Source organism: Nycticebus coucang, chromosome 9, assembly GCF_027406575.1.
Source record: "Nycticebus coucang isolate mNycCou1 chromosome 9, mNycCou1.pri, whole genome shotgun sequence".
Taxonomy (NCBI): domain Eukaryota; kingdom Metazoa; phylum Chordata; class Mammalia; order Primates; family Lorisidae; genus Nycticebus; species Nycticebus coucang.
In genome coordinates this window covers 111,600,577-111,622,988 of record NC_069788.1, presented here as the reverse complement: position 1 = coordinate 111,622,988, position 22,412 = coordinate 111,600,577, and the positions used below count along the sequence as shown (strand labels likewise).

Here is a 22,412-nt window from a genome sequence, read left to right as displayed (position 1 = left end):
AATAATGATAATACAATACTATCTAGGTGCCCGGGCTGCCATAACTTCTTCCTCTGGACAGAGACCATAAGTAGTATCAGCAGCTGGCACCAGAAGCATCCACCTTATGGGCAGCACCTGTGGCTCTAAGGAGTAGGGCGCTGGCCCCATAATGCTGGAGGTGGCGGGTTCAAACCCAGCCCTGGCCAAAAACTGCAAAACAAACAAACAAGAAGCATCCACCTTGGCTTCCACCACCCTCTTTGCCTTGGATGCTTCTCCCATGGCACCAGTGCAAGGTCTCCAGTTGACAGCAGACCCCTGGACACCCTAGGGGCTGAGAGACACAAATTGTTGAGAAAATGATGCCTCTTGTTACCAGAAGCAGTATCCCAGGTGTCTTGGGCCTGGCGAGCCTTTCTGCCTCTGGGACCGCACCATGACAACGCCTGGTCAGTGTGGGTTATATTCCCCCCAGCAAAGAAAATGCAGCCACTTCGTCAGCCACAAACCCAGGGCTTAACAGGCAAGACCTGCTAAATGAAGCACACTTCATCAGTGACAGAAGTGGGGAGGTGCAGGAAATGCTACCCCAAGATATGGCACCTTGGAGATTGAGAAAACAGCAGATGCAGGAAGGCCACTCTCACCACCTTCTCATCCTTCTTCCCTGAAACAGGCGGTAAAATCTAGGACGATCACACTTTGACCTTTGCCTTCCCTTCTCCCCTGAAGGTCCTCATATGACAAGTTCCCCCTCTACAGAGGGAGAAAAGCAATGCCTTTATAGCTGAAGACACAGAGACACCAAGAAAAATCTAAACAAACAGCCTTGGTAATTTCCCTTCAGTTTATTACTATTACTCAGACTTTTTTGTCCTCTAATCCTACTTCTGTATGACTGTTCATAAAAATAGTTTTCCCTGTTTGGTTCTTCATTTCTGAAGCCTGCCATGTTACATAAAACTTACAGTAAATACATTTGTATGCTTTTCTTTTATTTATCTGTCTTTTGTTATAGGGTCTTCAGCCATGAACCTAGCAACGCATGAGGAAAATAGTACTTTTGTCTCCTAGGGAGGCATAGAGACAAAAGATAAATTAAAAAAACTCAGTGGATCTCACAAGCACGGCTGGCTGCCTGGATAACCTGACCCACACAGGCCAACCTTGGGGAGCCACCAAAGCAGCTGGATTTAAGGCAAATCTAGACAGACCTATGGGTCTAAATTAAGTTGCAGAATCGAAGTTAGCCCAGGAAGACAGATTTTACCAGAGTCAGTCCAGGAAAAAAAGCAGCTGGATTTTATGATGTTCTTTACAGGAAGAGGCGACACATCGTATGTATAATATTAATACATATATAAACAGCAATATAAAATTGCTGTTTAATACATAAATACACTAATTACAAGTATGTGAGGAGCGGTTGTGCATGGGGAATAAAGGTTGCCTTGTTCTGCAGATAGAAATCTCTCGGGTGATAAAAGTTGTCTCAAGGTAACTCTCTTGTGGGGACAATGGGTGCACAGGCATCTAAGACACAGCACCATAGGACATGGAGAGCAATGTTGGATGTCATCAACTGAAACCTGCTGCCATCTAAAGAGCTACTTAACAAGTTTCTTCTTGCTGAGACTTGAAGTATAAAACTCTTAATGATTTGCTCAGAACAATGTAACTTCTGACGCACAAGGCTTACATCTTTATTCATGTGTTCATCTATCCACTTTGACTAAATATCTGTCACTTAGCTGTTTCTCAAGATGATGTTTAGCAGTTGGCTGGTTATTAAAGTTTCTGAAAATAGTGGCCTCAATGAATCTTCTCCCTGAGAGTAATTTCCTACCATTGTCAAGGATTTGGTGGCATGCTGTGTTCTAGGCTATGTTTTGAGGCGTGTTTCACACAGCTTTCGGTTTATTTTCATTCTTGATGTTATTATAACCACCCCTCCCCCTGCCCTTCCCTAGGTACATCTGCGTCCCACATGCCCCAGCACACCTACTCAATGGCGCTGCACTATCTGTCACAAGATGTTATTGTAATGCCACTTTAATGGATTTGGGGTTCAGGTTGATGAAATGGGGAAATCAACTGAAAGAGATATGTTCACTGCAACGCTCATTAACAATATCAGAAAAAAATGAAGATTGGCTGCAGCTGTGAATGGACAACTGCCTAGAAATCTGAGTTTACTGTTCATGTGCACAGCAGCAAGTGTAGGCTCCTTGGTTGGTCTGTGAATAAAATTGACGAGGGAGAGTAACAGGAGAAAAACAATTTTATTTTGTTTCATTTTTATTTATTGATTTATTTTTTGAGGCAGTCTCACTCTGTTACCATAAGTAGAGTGCTGGGGGTGTCATAGCTCACAGCAACCCCAAACTCTTGCTCTCAAGTGATCCTCTGCCTCAGCCTCCCTAGTGATGGGACTACAGGCACCTGCCAGAATGCCAAGCTAATTTTTCCTTTTTTTTTTTTTTTTGTCACAATTTGACCAGGGCCGGGTTCGAACCCGCCGCCCTCAGTATATGGGGCTGGCGCCCTACCTACTGAGCCATAGGCATTGCCCTTTTTTTTTTTTTTTTTTTTTTAGAAGGGACAAGGTCTTGCTGGTCTCAGGCTGGTCTTGAACTCCTGAGCTCAGGAGATCTACCCACCTTGGCCTCCCAGCCTGCTAGGATTAAAGGTGTGAGCCACAGGGCCTAGCTAGAAAACTAAAATTAATTAGTTTAAATTTAATTAATTTAAATTAAGGACACAGAAGTCCCTCAAAAATATGAGACTCAAGGAAGAGTCTCATATTTTTCTTTTTCTGGAGAAATGGCAGAGACCAATTACAGGTATGTGAGGGGCGGTTGTACATGGGGAATAAAGGTTGCCTTGTTCTGCTGATAGAAGTCTCTCAGGTGATAAAAGTTGTCTCTTTCTGGTACAGTTGGCTTTACTAATAAAAATTTCCTTTATAAATATAAATTTTCTTTACAAAAGGGAAAAGTTATACTTTATTTGAGGCAGAGCTTTTCCTAACGTTGGCTGGTTCTCTATGTCTTTTAGCACAAAATAATTAGTATTCCAAAGTGGCACATTTGGGGGTGGCATATTCTAAATCCCTTTATGAACATTTCCTGATTTTAGTTACTTTTCTCTTTGTGAATAACTGCAGGTGTCATTCTGAAGAGAAGACATCTAAGTGATAATTTGAATACAATCTCAACTATTTTTACTTCTATATAATATCTACATCTTTTGTAAAACTTTCATCATGACAAACACTGAAACAGGGTGAGAAACAGTTGTCCAAACTGGCCTTTTCCCCAACTGTATGATTGTTCTTTGAAAGGCATGTTGTTGGCTGGGTGCAAGGTGGCTCACGTCTGTAATCCCAGAAATTGGGAGGCCAAGGTGGAGGATTGCCTGAACTTATAGGTTCGAGACCAGCCTGAGCAAGAGCAAGACCCTGTCTCTAAAAAAAAATAGCTGGGTGTTGTGGCAGGCGCCTGTAGTCCCAGCTACTCAATCTCCATGGAATCAGGGTATGTCGCCCTCCTTGAACATCAAAGCATTCACCTGCCAGGAAGCGCCACTGAGCTTTAGTGTCCAGAGTTTTTACTGGGGTTTCATTACATACACGTGATTGATTGGGCATTGGCCACTTTATTTAACTCAACCTTTCTGGAGGTTTGGCTGGCCCAAAGTACCAAACTTCAAATCCCATGGTTGGTCTTTAAGAGGATCAGTGTTCCATCCTGTGTCATTTCTTTTTTTTTTTTTTTAGAGACAGAGTCTCACTTTATTGCCCTCAGTAGAATGCTATGGTGTCACACAGCTCACAGCAACCTCCAGCTTCCGGGCATAGGCGATTCTCTTGCCTCAGCCTCCCAAGTAGCTGGGACTACAGGCACCCGCCACAACGCCCAGCTATTTTATGTTGCAATTTGGCCAGGGCTGGGTTTGAACCCACCACCCTTGGTATATGGGGCCGGCGCCCTACTCACTGAGCCACAGGTGCCGCCCCTGTGTCATTTCATCTCCTTAGCATAAACTCAGTTGTGAAGCAAGGGATTCATGAATAACAAAACACTTCTACCATTAAGGAAATTCCAAGGATTTAGATTCTCTCTCCCACCAACCAGGGATTAAATTCTTTACTATATTCTTTTTCTTTAAAGGAGAGAAGCAGACTCAGCGCCCATAGCTCAGTGTTTAGGGTGCCGGCCACTGGGGCTTGTGGGTTAGAACCCAGCCTGGGCATGCTAAACAACAATGATAACAACGACGACAACAAAATAGCCAGATATTATGATGGGCTCCTGTAGTCCCGGCTACTTGGGAGGCTGAGGCAAGAGAATGACTTAAGCCCAAGAGTTTGAGGTTGCTGTGAGCTGTGATGCCATGGCAGTCTATGGAGGGTGACATAGTGAGACTCTGTCTCAAAAAAATCAATAAATAAAATAAAATAAGCACCAAGAGTTCAGAAGATGCTGTTACTGCTACACTATCATTCATTGTTTAGTGAATGCAGTAAAGTTTTCTGATCCATTTACAGTAAAATATAAGAATTTGAAACAATTCTGCAAAACATTTTCATCCTTGGATATAAAAAATAGTTTTTGATTCTGGTATATTATCTAGTTGTTTTATTAAGATTAACTTTTGAGGGCAGTGCCTGTGGCTCAGTGGGTAGGGTGCCAGCCCCATATACTGAGGGTGGCAGGTTCAAGCCTGGCCCTGGCCAAATTGCAACAAAAAATAGCTGGGCATTGTGGCAGGCACCTGTAGTCCCAGCTATTCGGGAAGTTGAGGCAAGAGAATCACCTAAGCCCTAGAGCTAGAGTTTGCTGTGAGCTGTGACGTCAAGGCACTCCACTGAGGGTGACAAAGTGAGACTCTATCTCTAAAAAAAAAAAAGATTAAATTTTTGAAAGAAAAAGAGATTAACTTTTTCCTTATATGCCCTGTTCAAATCTTCCCTTTGCTTTATCCCTCATACTCCAAAGTAGATAAACTATGTTTTTTCATACAATGTATTTAATTAATTAATTAATTTTTTTTTTTTGATATAGAATTTCACTATGCTGCCCTCAGTAGAGTGCCATGGTGTCACAGCTTACAGCAACCTCAAACTCTTGGGCTTAAGCGATTCTCTTGCTTCAGCCTCCTGAGTAGCTGAAACTACAGGTGCCCACCACAATGTTTGGCTATTTTTTTTGTTTGTTTGTTTATTTCAGTTGTCATTGTTGTTGGCAGGCCGGGGCTGGGCTCAAACCTGCCAGCCTCCGTGTATATGGCTGGTGCCCTACTCACTGAGCTAGGGGCGCCAAGCCAAAGTATTTAATTTTAGAAAACAATAAAGAAATTTTTACAATAATCTAGTAAATAATTCTATAAATTATTAATACAAGTCACTGGTATGATTTATAGTAATTTGATTCTTTACATTTTCACAATTTCCTTTTGTCCAAAGGCAGTCACAGGCAAAATAATTACTAATGAACTGACATCTCCATGTTTCCCTCTGCTGTAAAAAGTCTGAATAGAAATTCTGTATGTTGGCTGGGAGCGGTGGCTCACACCTGTATCCTAGCACTCTAGGAGGCCAAGGTGGGTGGATTGCTTGAGCTCGTGAGTTCGAGACTAGCCAGAGCAAGAGCGAGACCCCATCTCTAAAAACAGCCAGGTGTTGTACCAGCTACTTGGGAGGCTGAGGCCAGAGGATCACTTGAGTTCAAGAGTTTGAGGTTGCTGTGAGCTATGATGCCATGACATTACCAAAAGCGACAAAGTGAGACTTCATCTCAACCAAAAAAAAAAGAAAGAAATTCTGTATTTTTTTATATCTAAGAACTTGAACTGCTCGGGTGCAGTTATATGTAGGGGATAGAGTAGCGCTCATGATCTGTATCTATACTGTCACATGTAAATAAAATCATGACTTAACAGAATACTACTCAGTCACATGTGTTCACTTCCCCTGGCCACAGCAGGGGAAACATGATAGAGAGTACAAATGGGAGATGGAAATAGAGGAGCTTTTGCAAGTGTCCACAGTCATCACAAGTGAGACTGGTTATGAGAATGCATGCAAGGTGTGGATCCACGGCTGACTTTAACCCCAAGCTCTTGCCCACTGTTTCTTCCATAGCCAACAAGAAAAGGAGGAATGGCTGGGGCCAGGTATCGTGAAATCCTCTCTCAAGTATAAAAAGGGAGGCTCTTAGGATTGGAGAAGTACTTGGAGGAGAAACAGGAGCTATTTAAAAGAAGTGCTTGAACCTTGATGACTCTGGGTCTCATCTTCTCCTGGTTCTCATGAACAGAATGTGAAAACAGAAAAGAAAAAGGAAAATGCAAATAATAGCAGTTAAGTTTGCTCCTATGGCACATGCCTTTTCTCTGAAGATCTCTCCTCTAATCAGTACTTCAGCCTGACTCCTGTTTTAAGATTCTTATGAAATGACAAAATCACAAATAATGGTGTTATTACTGCAAAAATGTATGCTTCATTTTTCTATTACTGAAGGAGAAAATTCTCTGGGAAGTGAAATTCAGCACTCAATTTAACAACGTTTCATACTAATTTACATTGAAATGTAAAACCAATCCAGTTAAAGAACACCCAGAAAAAATAAAATGGGCCATGATTATGATATGGTTTTTCAATTATGAGTCTCATGTTATAAGGATTACAAATTCCTTCTTTTTTTTTAGACAGAGTCTCGCTTTGTGATCTCTTCTTGTTTCATAGATCCTGATTTTCCAATCTGCATCTTTCTCTAGGCCAGTTGATTACCTATAGTCCCAGCTACTTGGGAGGCTGAGACAAGTGGATTGCTCAAGCTCAAGACTCTGAGGTTGATGTGAGCTTCGATGACACCATAGCACTCTATCCAGGGCGATAGAGTGTGACTCTGTCTCAATAATAATAATAGGCCTTGCACAGTGGCTCATGCTTGTAATCCTAGCACTCTGAGAGGCTGAGGCAGGTGGATTGCCTGAGCTCAGGAGTTCAAGACCAGCCTGAGCAAGAGCAAGACCCTGTCTCTACTAAAAACAGAAAAACTAGCTGAGCATGATATGGTGGCGGATGCCTATAGTCCCAGCTACTTGGGAGGCTGAGGCAAGAAGATGGCTTGACCCCAAGACTTTGAGGTTGCTAGGAGCTATGATGCCACAGCACTCAACTCCAGGGCAATTGAGTGAGACTCTGTTTCGATAAATAAATAATAAATAAAATAAAAATAAAAAGCTAAGTAAGTAAACAATGAAGTTTTAATAGTTCTTCTATTATTCTTAGGATATAATTACTTTTTCTTTTTTTAGAGACAGAGTCTCACTCTGGAGTGCAGTAGCCCAATCATAACTCACTGTAGCCTCAACTCTTGGGTTCAACTGATCCTCCTGCCTCAACCTCCTGAGTAGCTAGAACTACAGGCGCATGCCACCGTGCTTCCTAATGTTTGAATTTTTGGTAGAATTGATGTCTCACTATGTTGTCCAGGCTGACCTCAAACCTCTCAGCTCAAGCAATCATCCTGCCTTAGCCTTCCAAAGTACTGGGATTATGGGCATGAGCCATACTGCCCAACCCAAAATTTCTTAACATAGCAAATAAGACTGTCTGTGATCTTGTCCATTTTTACTTCTCTTGTTTTATCCTTTCTGCTCTTTTCTCTCAAATTCCTTGTTTTAGCCATAATTAATGTCTTTCCGTATACCTGAGTGTACTTTGCTTTCTCTTACCTCCAGACTTTAATATACTGCATAATGTTCCTACAGTTCAGATCAGTTCCCATCTACACTCCATTCTTCCTCCATCCCTAGCCCCGGCCTAATTTGAACTAATGTCTTTTAAATTTCAGCTTAGACATCACTTCCTCTAAGAGGTCTTTCCAGACCCCACAGTCAGGGATAGCGTTCTTCCTATGCCCTCCCATAACATCCTATACTTCCTCTATTGTACCTGTGGAAATGCTGCATTGCAACTGCCTGATTGAAGTCTGCGGTGCCCACTAGACTAAGCTTGGTGAAGGAAGAGTCTGTATTGGCCTTGTTCACCATTGTATACTATAGTACCTGCATACAATGGGCAAGAAATAAATATCTGCTCAGTGAAGGAAAGAATGAAGGAACAAAGCATTTATTGCCAATCTTGGTCATTTTGGTACTTACCGTATACTGCATATACTGTTTTCTCAGCTGAAATGTAAACTTCCTAGGGTCATATATGACTCAGCACCTACTGTGGTGTTAAACACATAATAGATATCCATTAATTTGTTTATTAATCTGACAAGTATACATTAGCATTTACAATGTTAAAGGCAATCATGGTATTTGGGAGGAAAGAGGTTTGAGAGTAGAAAGCTGGGAAGTGGATCTGATTTAAACCCTCTAGGTCAGTGGTTCTCAACCTTCCTAATGCTGCTACCCTTTAATACAGTTCCTCATGTTGTGCTGACCCCCAAATTATTTTCATTGATTTTATGGTTGGGGGTCACCACAACATGAGGAACTGTATTAAAGGGTAGCAGCATTAGGAAAGTTGAGAACCACTGCTCTAGGTACTCATTTTTTTTTTGAGACAGTCTTACCATGCCTCCTTGAGGAGAGTGCTGTGGTGTCACAGCTCACAGCAACCTCAAACTCTTGGGCTTAAGTGATTCTCTTGCCTCAGCTGGGACTACAGGCGCCCACCACACCTGGTTATTTTTTGTTGCAATTGTCATTGTTGTTTATTAGGCCTGGGCGGGCCGGGTTCGAACTCGCCAGCTCCCGTGTATGTGGCTGGCACTGTAATCACTCTGCTACGGGTGCCGAGCCCTAGATACTTCACATTTTCATATCATTTAGTGTAGGACCTCAGAAAATGATACCTCAAAGTATAGCACTTTGGTTTTCTGGGTACTTGACCTAAAGGCAGTCTGAAGGCCTCCTGTCTCCCACCCCTCTTTCTCCTCTGAAGAAGGTTATAGAAACCACAATTCCTTTTCCCCTAGGGAAACCTAGAACCCCTCTCCCCCAAAGCAAGCCATAAAACCTAGGAAACTCTCCCATCTCCTCTGAAGACACACATTGCAGATGAGTCCTGACCTACACTCTTGGTAAGGAATGCTATATAGGCCAGGCATGGTGGCTCATGGCTGTAATCCTAGCAGTCTAAGAAGACGAGCTAGGTGGATTGCCTGAACTCAGTAGTTGGAGACCAGCCTGAGCAAGTCTGAGACCCTGTCTCTAAAAATAGCCAGATGTTTGTGGTTAGTATCTGTAGTCCCAGCTACTTAGGAGGTTGAGGCAAGAGGTTGAGCCCAAGAGTTTGAGGTTGCTGTGAGCTATGTAGAGTTACCAGGGTGACAAAATGAGACTCTGTCTCTCAAAAAAGAAAAAAAAGGAAAGAAAGGAGAAAAAATATCTCAACAGACACGGCTTGCCTGGTTCCCCACCCCCTGGTCTATTACTATTAGATCATATCCTTTCTGTCCAATCATATTTTCTACATGGCTAGCCATTCTTCATCAAACCTAAGCATAATTTTCCCTGGGTCTTTAAGTCTTCATTTTCTGAGGTCTCCCTTGTTATGTAAAACTTTGATGAAATTAATTTGCGATACTTTTCTCTTATTAACTTGTCCTTTGTTAAAGGAGTGGTAAATATGACCCTTGTGACAAGTGAGGAAAAGTAACACGCATTTCTACTCCTACTATTATCATAAAAATCTTGGCCATATCTCCATAGAAACAGTAAATGAAAACAAGGACAGAGGTAATCAACAGATGGCAGCAAGTTAAAGAGTTTGAAAAAATGTCCTAGGAAATCTAGGTTTATTCACTACTATTTAAATAAATGACAGCTTAACTCACTACTGTTTTAAAGACTAATCAAGTTACTTGATCTTGGATAAGTCATATAACTTTTTTTATTCCTCTTTATAATAAGGGAGTTGAATTACATAAGAATTTCTCAAAAAAATTTTTTTAAGCCAATGTCTCTTTTGATGCACACAAAAATCTCAAGTCTGTCCCTAAAGTTATTTGGAATTCAAAAACAAATTAACAGATTTCCAGTCATGGCCAAGTGAGAAGATGGCCAAATCCACTCTCTGAAAAGCCCAACTATAAAACTGGGCAAAATTAACATGAACAACCATTCTGTGCTCTGGAAATTGAGCAAAGGCAACAACAATCTGAACAACATTTATGCATGAAGAAAGGCTGACCTTCAGGAAGAATCTGAGGTATCTCAGGTATTCTGGCCCAGGGTACTCCCACTCTTCACAACCACTCCAGTCCAATACTTGGAGGTTCTGCCCGGGTGGGGCAGGTCATGACAACTGGCAGCTTTTCTACTGTGGTTGAAGGGTAGTGACACTTTATTTGGAGCGGTGGGCAATACACCTGCCTAGAAGCATTGTCAATTTTTTTTTGGAAATTACTTCTCCAAGGCAGGTGAGCAGAAGGTGGCCAACAGCTTGGCTCTACTGGCCTGAGGCTATGGTGGTTAGGGCAAGCATAGTCTTACCTAAAGCAGGATACATGCATAGCGGAGACCAAAGAGGGGCCAAGTTATTCACACATGCTTGGTTGACCTTTGGACTGCAGGTATGTGCACCAGAGACACAAAAAGACCTATAGAAACATACAGGCTGGGCACAGTGGCTGACACTTCTAATCCCAGCATTTTGGGAGGCCAAGTTAGGAGGATGGCTTGAGTCCAAGAGTTCAAGACCAGCCTGAGCAAAAGCAAGATTCCCTCTCTACAAAAAATAAATAAATAAATAAATAAGCCAGGCATGGTGGCACGTGCCTGCAGTCCTAGCTTGGGAAGCTGAGGAAAAAGGATTGCGTGAGCCCAGGAATTGGAGGCCACAGTGAGCTATGTTAATGCCCCTACAACTCTAACCCAGGTGACAATGGGAGATACTGTCTCAAAAAAAAGTAAAACATGAAGCAAACATGAAGACAGTCAGAATTTTGAATGTACTCTCCTAAATATAGGAGAAACATGAGCAGAGGAGGAAGCACTGGTCAAGGTGTTTCAGCATACTTTAGTCCAATCTCTGACTAACCATTCAGCCATGCAAACATAGGAGTGGCCTCTAGAAAGCCAGGTGTAAAAACAAAAGCAAGAATATTTTAAAATAAACAAACAAAAAGAACATTAACAACAAGTGAGAAGGCCAGACATGGTGGCTCACGCCTGTAATCCTATCACTCTGGGAGGCTGAGGCAGGAGAATCACTTGAGCTCAGAAGTGTGAGGTTGCAGAGAGCTACAATGACACCACTGCACTCTAAGATGACACCAGTGCACTCTAGCCTGGGCAACAGAGTGAGACTCTGTCTCCAAACAAAACAAAACATGAAACAAGTGAGCAAAGACATTAGCAGCAGGGGACACTGATTTTACAAATTTAGTCCAGGGAAGATGAAAGTAAGTAAAAAAAAAAAGGAAGAGAGAAAAAGGAGGGAAGGAAAGAAGAAAAGAAGGAAAGAAAGGAGAGACAAAATAGAAGAAACAATAACCTTCGGGGGAAAAAATTTTAGAATGTATATTTATTATAACATATTATCTGAAATGTAAAGTTTTCAATAAAATATTATGAGGCATAGCCCAACACAGTAGCTTATGTCTGTAATCTTAGCACTCTGGGAAACTGAGGCAGGTGAATTGCCTTAGCTCAGGATTTGGAGACCAGCCTGAGCAAGAGCAAGATCTGGTCTCTAAAAATATCCAGGTCTACTTTTAGATCCCTAAGTATTCTCCATACTTCTTTCCAAAAGGGACATATTAGCTTGCACTCCCACTAGCAGTGCAAAAGTGTTCCCTTTTCTCCACATCCATGCCAACATCTGTAGTTTTGGGATTTTGTTATGTGAGTCACTCTTACTGGAGTTAGATGATATCTCAAAGTGGTTTTGATTTGCATTTCTCTGACGATTAAAGATGATAGGCATTTTTTCATGTGTCTGTAGGCCGTGCACCTATCATCTTCAGAGAAGCTTCTGTTCAAGTCCCTTGCCCACAATGAAATGGGATTACTTGTTCTTTTCTTATTGATAAGTTTGAGTTCTCTGTGGATTCTGGTTATCAAACCTTTGTCAGAAGCATAGCCTGCAAATATCCTCTCCCATTCTGAGGGCTGTCTGCTTGCTTTACTTACTGTGTTCTTGGCTGTGCAGAAGCTTTTTAGTTTGATCAGATCCCAGTAATGCATTTTTGGTGTTGCTTCTATTGCCTGGGGTATCCTCCTCATAAAGTATTCTCCCAGGCCAATTTCTTCAAGTGTTTCTCCTGTACTCTCTCCAAGAATCTTTATAGTTTCATGTCTTAAGTTTAAATCTTTTATCCAGTGAAAGTCAATTTTTGTTAATGGTGAAAGGTGTGGGTCCAGTTTTAGTCTTCTACAAGTCACCAATTCTCCCAGCACCATTTGTTAAATAGGGAATCTTTCCCCCAATTTATATTTTTGATAGGCTTATCAAAGGTCAAATGACAATAAGTGTCTGGGTTCATCTCTTGGTTCTCAATTATGTTCCATATATCTACCTCTCTATTTTTGTGCCAATGCCATGCTGTTTTGATCACTATAGATTTATAGTATAGTTTGAAGTCTGGTATTGTGATTCCTCCTGATTTGTTTTTATTTCTGAGTAATGTCTTGGCTATCTGAGGTTTTCTCTGGTTCCATATAAAATAAAGTACTGTTTTTTCCAGATCTTTAAAGTATGACAGTGGTGATTTGATAGGGATTGCATTAAATTTGTAAATTGCTTTGGGTAGTATAGACATTTTAACAATGTTGATTCTTCCTAGCCATGAGCATGGTATGTTTTTCCATTTGTTAACATCTTCAGCTATTTCTTTTCTCAGAGTTTCATAATTCTCTTCATAGAGATCTTTCACGTCCTTTGTTAGGTAAATTCCCAAATATTTCATCTTCTTTGGCACAACTGTAAAGGGAATAGAGTCTTTGACTGTTTTTTTTTGGCTGGACTATTATTGGTATATATAAAAGCTACTGATTTGAGAGTATTGATTTTGTATCCTGAGACGCTACTGTATTCCTTGATCACTTCTAATAGGGATCAAACCACAGGTTTGATCCTGCAATTCCTCTATTAGGTTTATATCCAAAAGACCAAAAATCACTTTATAACAAAGATATTTGCACCAGATTGTTCATTGCTGCTCAATTCATAATAGCCAAGTCATGGAAGAAGCCCAAGTGCCCATCAACCCATGAATGGATTAATAAATTGTGGTATATGTACCCCATGGAATATTATGCAGCCTTAAAAAAGATGGAGACTTTATCTCTTTTACATTTACGTGGATGGAGCTGGAACATATCCTACTTAGTAAAGTATCTCAAGAATGGAAGAAAAATATCCAGTACTAGTATGAAACCAATTTGCAATCACTCACACTTTCTTTTTTTTCTAATTATTTTTTATTAAATCATAACTTTATACATTGATGCATTTATGGGGTTCAGAGTACTGCTTCGACACACAATGTGAAATGTTTAAATTGAGCTAAGAACACATCCATCACAATTATACTCATTTCATAATACACTCACACTTTCATATGAAGAATAGATCACAATTATGGCCCAAGATGAAGGAGGGAGGAAGGGGAAAGGGAGGGGGGAGGTCAGATGGAGGGAGGGTGAATGGTGGAATCACACCTATGGTGCATAATGCAAGGGTACATGTCAGATCTATTAGTATAGAGTATAAATGTCTTAACACAATAATTAAGTAAACGAGATGAGGTATATATTAACAAGTGTGATATAAGCGTTCCTAATACTATATGAAATCAGCACATTGTACCCCATAAGTGCATTAATGTATACATGATCTATGTGTTCATGATTTAATAAAAATAAATAAATAAATAAATAATAAAATAAAAATAGCCAGGCATTGTGGCTGGTGCCTGTAGTCCCAGCTAAGGCAAGGGGATCCCTTGAGCCCAAGAGTTTGAGGTTGCTGTGAGCTATGACACCATGGCACTCTACCAAGGATGACAAAGTGAGACTCTGTCTTTAAAAAAAAAAAAAAATCCTAGCACTCTGGGAGGCCAAGGCAGGTAGAAAACAAGACTGTGTCACATGCACCGAGAATGGTGGGTTTGAACCTGGCCAGGTCCTGCTAAACAACAATAAAAAAAAAGTAGCGGGGCTTTGTGGTGGGTGCCTGTAGTCCCAGCTACTCAGGAGGCTCAGATAAGAAAATCACTAGAGCCCAAGAGTTTAAGGTTGCTGTGAGCTATGAAGCCAGCCATGGCATTCAATCTCAGGGTGACTGACTGGGACTCTTATCTTAAAAAAAAAGGTCAGGTGGGGTGGCTCACACCTGTAATCTCAGCACTCTGGGAGGCTGTGGCAGGTGGATTGCTTGAGCTCAGGAGTTTGAGACCAGCCTGAGCAAGAACAAGACCCCATCTCTCAAAATAGCTGGGCATTGTGGTGGGCACCTATAGTCTGAGGTTGAGGCAAGAGAATCCAATCTTGCCTCTGGGCTTAAGCCCAGAGCTTGAGGTTGCTGTGAGCTATGATGCCATGACTCTCTACCCAGGGTGACAAAGTGAGACTCTGTCTCAAAATAAATAAATAAATAAATAAAAGACTCAGCACCTGTAGCTCAAGCGGCTAAGGTGTCAGCCACATACACCAGAGCTGGTGGGTTTAAATCCAGCCCTGGCCTGCCAAATGACAATGATGGCTGCAACCAAAAAACAGCCCGCGTTGTGGCAGGTGCCTATAGTCCCAACTGCTTCGGAGGCTAAGGCAAGAGAATTGCTTAAGCCCAGGAGTTGGAAGTTGCTGTGAGCTGTGATGCCACAGCACTCTACCCAAGGCGTCAGCTTGAGGCTCTGTCTCAAAAAAAAAAAAAATTATGAAGCATTGAAACAGGAAACCCATACTCAAGGGTGAAAAAGCAGTCAGCAGAAATGGTCTCTGAGTGTCTCCAGAAGTTGAATTTAGCTGACTTTAAGAGACTTTAAAGCACCTATTACAAAACAAGTACATATAAAGAATTAAAGAAAAGCATAATAACAATGTATATATAAATAAAGATTCTTGGTGGTGCCTGTGGCTCAAAGGGGTAGGGTATCGGCCCCATATGCCGGAGGTGGTGGGTTCAGACCCAGCCCTGGCCAAAAACTGTAAAAAAATATAATAAAAAGTTAAAAAAAAAGATTCTTAATAAGGATATAAAAAACTTGAAAAATAAAACTAAATGGAAATTCTGGAATTTAAGAGTACAATAACTGAAATAAAAATTCATTAGAGGGGCTTAACAGCAGATTTGAGGTGGTAAAAGAAATAATATGAACTAGAAGATAGATGAACAGAAATGATTCAATTGGAAAACAGAGAGAACAAAAGATGGAAGAAAAATGAACAGAGCTTCAGAGACCTATGTAACAATATTAAGCATACTAGCATGTATGTAATGGGAGTTCTATAATGAAAGGAAAGAGAGAGCAAGGGAAAAAAAAGTCATTTGAAGAAATAATGGCTGAAAATTTCCAAAATTTGATGAAAAAGAACAATCTACATATCTAAGAAGCAGGGTCTCACAATGTTGCCTGGGCTGATCTTGAACTCCTAGACTCCTAGTCTTAAGTGATTCTCCGACCTAGCCTCCCTAATAGTTGGGACTACCTACAGGCACATGCCATCACACCTAGCCATTATGAAAAATTTTATGACCACAGCATCTTTTCAACCATTGGTGGCAAGTACTGCCATCATAAAATTAGACAGTTCTGTTTTTTCTTTTTGGAAGAAAAAGTCCTTGCACTCTTATTTGAATCTAGTTTAAAAGAGAAATTCAAGGGCAGCACCTGTGGCTCAGGGGGTAGGGTGCCAGCCCCATATACCAAGGGTGGCTGGTTCAAACCCAACCCTGGCCAAACTGCAACAACAACAACAACAACAAAAATACCTTGGTGTTCTGGCAGGCGTCTGTAGTCCTGGCTACTTGGGAGGCTAAGGCAAGAGAATCACCTAAGCCCAGGTGTTGGAGGTTGCTGTGAGCTGTGACCCCACAGCACTCTACCAAGGGTGATAAAGTGAGACTGTCTCTAAATAAAAAAAAGAAAGAAATTCAAACATTTCTATTTTCCAACAAAGAAAATGTTAGGATATACATTGAGAGCATGGCACATAAATTGAATATAGTGACTTAATTTAATTTTTTTAGAGACAGGGTCTCACTCTGTTGCCCAGGCTGGGGTGCATTGGCACCATCACGCTCACTGTAACCTCAAACTCTCGGGCCCAAGCAATCCTCCCACCTCAGCCTTCAGAGTACAAACATGTGCCACTGTGCCTGGCTACTTTTTTATTCTTCTTAGAGATTTGGTTTACCTATATTACCCAGCCTAGCCTTGAACTCCTGGCCTAAGGGATCTTCCTAGTTTTTTTCACCGAGGCTTCCCAAAGTGCTGGGATTACAGGTGTGAGCCCCCATGCCTAGCTGATTTTTAACCTTAATGTGATTATTTGTGCTGGTGATGTTTAAAAAAATGACTTAGATATTTTTATATCTAATGCATATACTCTACATATCATTTAATATTTTATAGTATAGTTTGAAGTATACTATAGTATACTTTCCCTCTATTATGTCTAGGGGTATTCAATATCCATTTGTCCTTCACTGGTGATATAAGTTTTGATCACTGGTAAAGGCATTGTCTGATTTTTTTTTTTTTTTTGAGACAGAGTCTCACTTGATCACCCTTAGTAGAGTGTGATGGTGTCATCATAGCTCACAGCAACCTCAAACTCTTGGGCTCAAGTGATCCTCTTGCCTCCGCCTCCCAAGTAGCTGGGACTACAGGCGCCCACCACAACACTTGGCTATTTTTAGAGACAGGGTCTTGCTCTGGCTTGGGCTGGTCTCGAACTCCTGAGCTCAGGCAATCCACTCACCTGGGCCTCCCAGAGTGGCATTGTTTGATTTTTTTTCTTCCATGTAATTGCCACATTTTTTTCTCATTTGCCCTAATAAGTTTGTGTGGGAATTTTTTTTAAGACCATACCAGTATGTACTTCTCAACATAATATTCCACTAGATTTAGCATATATTGATTATTATTGCCTGATCTTTATTATGAAAACTGTAAAATGGTAACTTTCCAACTCTGATACCCCGTCTACATTTATCAGCCAACCCTCAGAGTTCTACTGTAGGGCAGAATCCTCCATTCTCTCTTTGCTTACCTATATTTAACTGGTGTAGATTCATAAATTCCTAGTTTACAATGGTTAATAAATCATTCCCATACTTACGTTGGTGCCCGAGTTGTCTCGGATTTGGCTGGTAGGATCCCCAAAAGGCCTCTGTGTCCTTGTGACATGCCTCATCAATTTTTGGAGCACTTCCTTAACTTCAAGCAAAAAGATGTTCTAGGTTCATCTGGTATTTACCCTGTCCCAGCCCTGAAATCAGCCATTTCTCTAAGGAGCCCCAATTCCTTTTATCAGTTGTATTAGCTACATAACCAACTACCCACAAATTTAGCAACTTAAAACAACAAATAACTTTTACCTCTCATTGTTTTTTTTTTTTTTTGAGACAGAATCTCACTCAGTCACCCTGGCCTTGGGTGCTGTGCTGTCGTAGCTTATAGCAACCTCCAACTCTTGGGCTTAAGCAATCCTCTTATCTTAGTCTCCTGAGTAGGTGGGACTACAGGCACCTGCCATAACGCCTGGCTATATTTTAGAGACAGGGTCTCACTTTTGCTTAGGCTGGTCTTGAACTGGTGAGCTCAAGCAATCTACCTGCCTTGGCCTCCCAGAGTGTTAAGATTATAGGCATGAGCCATAGCACTTGGCCAGGGTTCACGGTTTGTTTGTACTTCTTTCCCTCTGCTCCACCCTGCCTAAGACTGACGGTGTAAAAGTGTATTATAAGTTACTTGGGTGAGTTCTTCTGTTTTCCTTTCCTTTCAGTGTGGCTATAGTATTCAATTGAAATATAACCAAGTTCATTTATTTTCGTTTGCTTCTGGGTTTGAGTTTTTTCCCCTTCCTATTCTCATTGATTTAATTTCATTTTTCTGTATGGAGAACATTAAAATGCTTTCAGAAGTAAAAAGTACACAAAAAGATGTATTCATATTTGGTATTTTCAGAGAAGTATCATTCCCTCTAATGTCATTACCACCTCATTCTCCCACATCCCTTATAGGAAAACATTTTTGTTTGTTTTGGTTTATATTTCCTGTTTTTATTAATAAAACCAAGCAGATATAAGTATGTTTTCTTAATTTTCCTCCTTTTCATAAAAGCATAGCATAACTATATGTGATCATTTGTGCTTTGGTTTTACCACTCAATAGTATTTCCTGGAAATCATTCATATCAGTCATAATAATATTCTTTGTTCTTTAAAATTTTTTTTCATATTTAGAGACAGGGTCTTGCTTTATCACCCTGGGCTGGAATGCAGTGAGGTTGTCATAGCTCAATACAGCCTCAAACTCCAGGGCTCAAGCAAACCTCCTGCCTTAGCCTTCTACCCAAGCAGCTTGGACTATAGCATACACCACTATACATGGCTAATTTTTCTATTTTTTGTAGAGATGGTAGTCTTGCTCTTGCTCAGACTGGTCTTGAACTCCTAATCTCGGGAGGTCCACCCGAGGACCTCCCAAAGTTCTAGGATTACAGGTGTGAGCCACTGCACCTGGACTATTCATTTAAAGACAAATAGATCTATAGGCCTGGCACAGACTCTGGGAGGCTGAGGCAGGAGGATTTCCTGAGCTGAGGAGTTCAAGGCCAGCCTGAGCAAGAGTAAGATCCCATCTCTACTAGACATAGAAAAACTAGCTGGGCATTGTGGCAGATACCTATAGTCCCAACTACTCAGGAGGCTGAGGCAAGAGGATGGCTTGGGCCATTGAGGTTGCTGTGAGCTAAGATTCCATGGCACTCTATTCAGGGCAACAGAGTGAGACTCTGTCACAAACAAACAAACAAACCCCAGATCTATAGCTTACAATTCGTTCCTTTTTTTGTATTTGCACTGTATTTTGGGTGAATGTATCATAGTTTATACAACCAATTGCCTAGGCTTGGGCATTTATGTAATTTCCAATATTTTACCATGATAAATAAAGCTGCAAGAGTAACCTTGGACATATCCATCTATATCTATCTATCTATCTATCTATCTATCTATCTATTCATCTATCTTCAAGGTAAATTTCCAGAAGTGGAATTGCTGAGTTAAAGAATAAATTCATTTATAGTTTATTAGCAATTGCCTAATTCCCCTCACAGAGGTTGTTCCAATTTTCATTCCTGGCAATGATAAATGTAAGTTCTTGTCCCCACCCTCACCTTGCTGCAAGAGTGCATGCCTAACATTGGTTATGGGAACAGCAAGAAAACAAGGCATATGTTGCCCACTGGTTTCTGGACACCCCTCATCCACAAGATCAAGGAGCTGGAAGTACTGCTGATGTGCAACAATCTTACTGTGGGAAGATTGCTCACAGCGTTTCTTCCAAGAACAAAGACATCGTGGATAAGGCAGCTGGCCATCAGAATCACTGGTCCCAATGCTAGGCTGTACAGTGAAGAAAATGAATAGACAGCCCATCAGTACATTTTGTGTTTAAACAAAACCACAAAAACTGCAAAAAGAATACAGAGATTTCAACTATGCTAAATTATTTATGCAGCAAATTATGAAGTAAGGCAACTATGGTAGACAGCTCCTAAGCTGATCATCTGTGGTCCTTACCTCCTGATATTCATGCCCTTTTTTATTTCCCTTGCCAAATGGGGTCTTTGGTCCCCATTCTCCCAGCATTTAGTGACTTGCTTCTAATAAATAGAGTATGGCAGAAATAATGAGATGGCTCAAGATTGGGTTATACAAAAGACTGCAGCTTCTATCTTGAGTGTGTTTGCTCTCTCTCTTTTGGACTGTTTGCTCTGGAAAGGCAGCAGAATGCACACACGTTGTTATTTATCTTCGGCTCATCTCAGTGGTACTAGGGAAAGAAATAAGGACCAATAACCAACAAAGAATCGAGGCCCACAATTAATCCAACAACCCATAAGGAGGCCCATGTAAGGAAGCCTGGATGTGGACCCTTCCCCAGCTGAGTCTTCTTATGAGACCACAGCCCAGGCTAGCAGGTTGGCAGCTAAACTGTGCCAGGATTCCTAATCCACAGAAACTCCAACATAACAAATGTTTGTTGTGTTAAGCCACAGAGTTGGGGTTAATTTGTATGCAGCAATAGATAATAAGGCAATAGACAGTCTTCAGAGGTTTTCTCCTTTAAGGTTATTTTCACTAGGCGTAGCAAGAATTTTTTTTTTTTTTTTTTTTTTGTAGAGATAGAGTCTCACTTTACGGCCCTCGGTAGAGTGCCGTGGCCTCACACAGCTCACAGCAACCTCCAACTCCTGGGCTTAAGCGATTCTCCTGCCTCAGCCTCCCGAGTAGCTGGGACTACAGGCGCCCACCACAACGCCCGGCTATTTTTTGGTTGCAGTTTGGCCGGGGCCGGGTTTGAACCCGCCACCCTCGGTATATGGGGCCGGCGCCCTACTGACTGAGCCACAGGCGCCGCCCGACGTAGCAAGAATTTTTAAATGTCTCTCTCAAAATGGCTCCCTGCGGCCCACAGCCGAACATTATTAGCTCCGTCCGGCTCAGCGGCTCAGTCTGGGGCCCTAGACAATGCCCAAAGTTCTCCGCACTCCTGCTCAAGCTCTCCTCAAGGCAGTTCAACTGAGTGCCAAGTCCAAAAACACCGAAACAGTTCACAGAGTCTCACTCTGTCATCCAGGCTAGAGTGCCATGACATCAGACGGACTCACAGCAACCTCAAACTCCTGGGCTCAAATGATCCTCCTGCCTCAGCCTCTGGAGTAGCTGGGACTACAGGGAATCATGGCAGCTGATGAAGATAACAAAAAACAAGTTCTTAAGGAGAATTAGCCAGATGAAGTTATGAAAAATGAAAAAAATGAGGGATTAATTGGTGAAATTACAAAGGAAAATATTCAGCTAAAGGAAGAGATCCAAAAGCTCAAAGCTGAGCTACAAGAGACTGCCAGAACATTCCAGATTAAAGAGGATCTTCCTGAAACAAAGATAAAATTCGTATTTGCTGAGACTCCTGAGAATGACAACCAGTTTTCAAATGTCTCCTGTTCATTTCAAGTGAACTCAAAAGTTACTTATGAGAGGGCAGTGCCTGTGGCTCAAGGAGTAGGGCGCCGGTCCCATATGCCGGAGGTGGCGGGTTCAAACCCAGCCCCAGCCAAAAAAAAACCACAAAAAAAAAAAAAAAAGTTACTTATGAGCTACAAAAAGGACATGCACTTATCACCTTTGAAAAAGAAGAAGTTGGGCGGCCCCTGTGGTTCAGTGAGCAGGGCGCCGGCCCCATATACCGAGGGTGGCGGGTTCAAACCCAGCCCTGGCCGAACTGCAACAAAAAAATAGCCGGGCGTTGTGGTGGGCGCCTGTAGTCCCAGCTGCTCGGGAGGCTGAGGCAGGAGAATCGCCTAAGCCCAGGAGTTGGAGGTTGCTGTGAGCTGTGTGAGGCCACGGCACTCTACCGAGGGCAATAAAGTGAAACTCTGTCTCTACAAAAAAAAAAAAAAAAAAAAAAAAAAAAAAAAAAAAAGAAAAAGAAGAAGTTGCCCCAAATGTGATAAGAATGAGGAGACATCGTATACAGATAGACAATGTAAATGTGGAGGTCGTAGCCCAGCCAGTGCCATTAAACTCTGGAGTCAGATTCCAGGTTCATGTAGAAGTTTCTAAAATGAAAATCAATGTTACTGGAATTCCTGATGAACTGCCTGAAGATCAGATGAGAGACAAGCTAGAACTGAGCTTTTCTAAGTCCCGAAATGGAGGCAGAGAAGTGGAATGGGTGGAGTATGACAAGCCGTCCGGCAGTGCCATCATCTTGTTTGTGGAAATTGGAGTTGCTGACAAGATTTGGAAAAGGAGAGACTATCCTCTTCATATAAATCGCAGCTGCCATAGAGTTATGGTTTCTTCATACGTAGAAAAACACTTGAAAAAGTATCAGGTATTTTCAGGACTATCTAAGAGGACAGTGCTTCTGACGGGAATGGAAGACATTCATCTGGATGAAGAAATGGTGGAGGATTTAATTGGTGTTCACTTCCAGCGGGAAAAGAATGGGGGTGGAGAAGTGGATGTGGTCAAGTGTGCTGTATACCAGCCTCACATCGTGTACTTTGAAGAAGAGACTGATGGGATCACATAATAGCTAGCGCATCTGAGCCCAAATCACTGGAAATGTTTGACAAAAATGAATATCGTTTCCCTTTAAAAGAAAAAAAAAATGTCTAGGAGTTTTTCAAGCTCTCTTTTTCAAATTTTACTTTCAAGGACA

At 41.5% G+C, this 22,412-nt stretch overlaps 1 protein-coding gene across 1 annotated transcript; it reads left to right on the top strand.

Annotated features, from left to right (window-relative positions):
- The first annotated feature begins 20,807 nt into the window (after positions 1-20,807).
- On the top strand, positions 20,808-22,339 carry LOC128593622 (N-myc-interactor-like). The gene is given in 4 exon segments (XM_053601778.1): positions 20,808-21,229; positions 21,343-21,384; position 21,437; positions 21,682-22,339. Coding segments are annotated over 4 exon segments (948 nt in total). The 5' UTR covers positions 20,808-20,926; the 3' UTR covers positions 22,284-22,339.
- Positions 22,340-22,412: the final 73 nt, after the last annotated feature.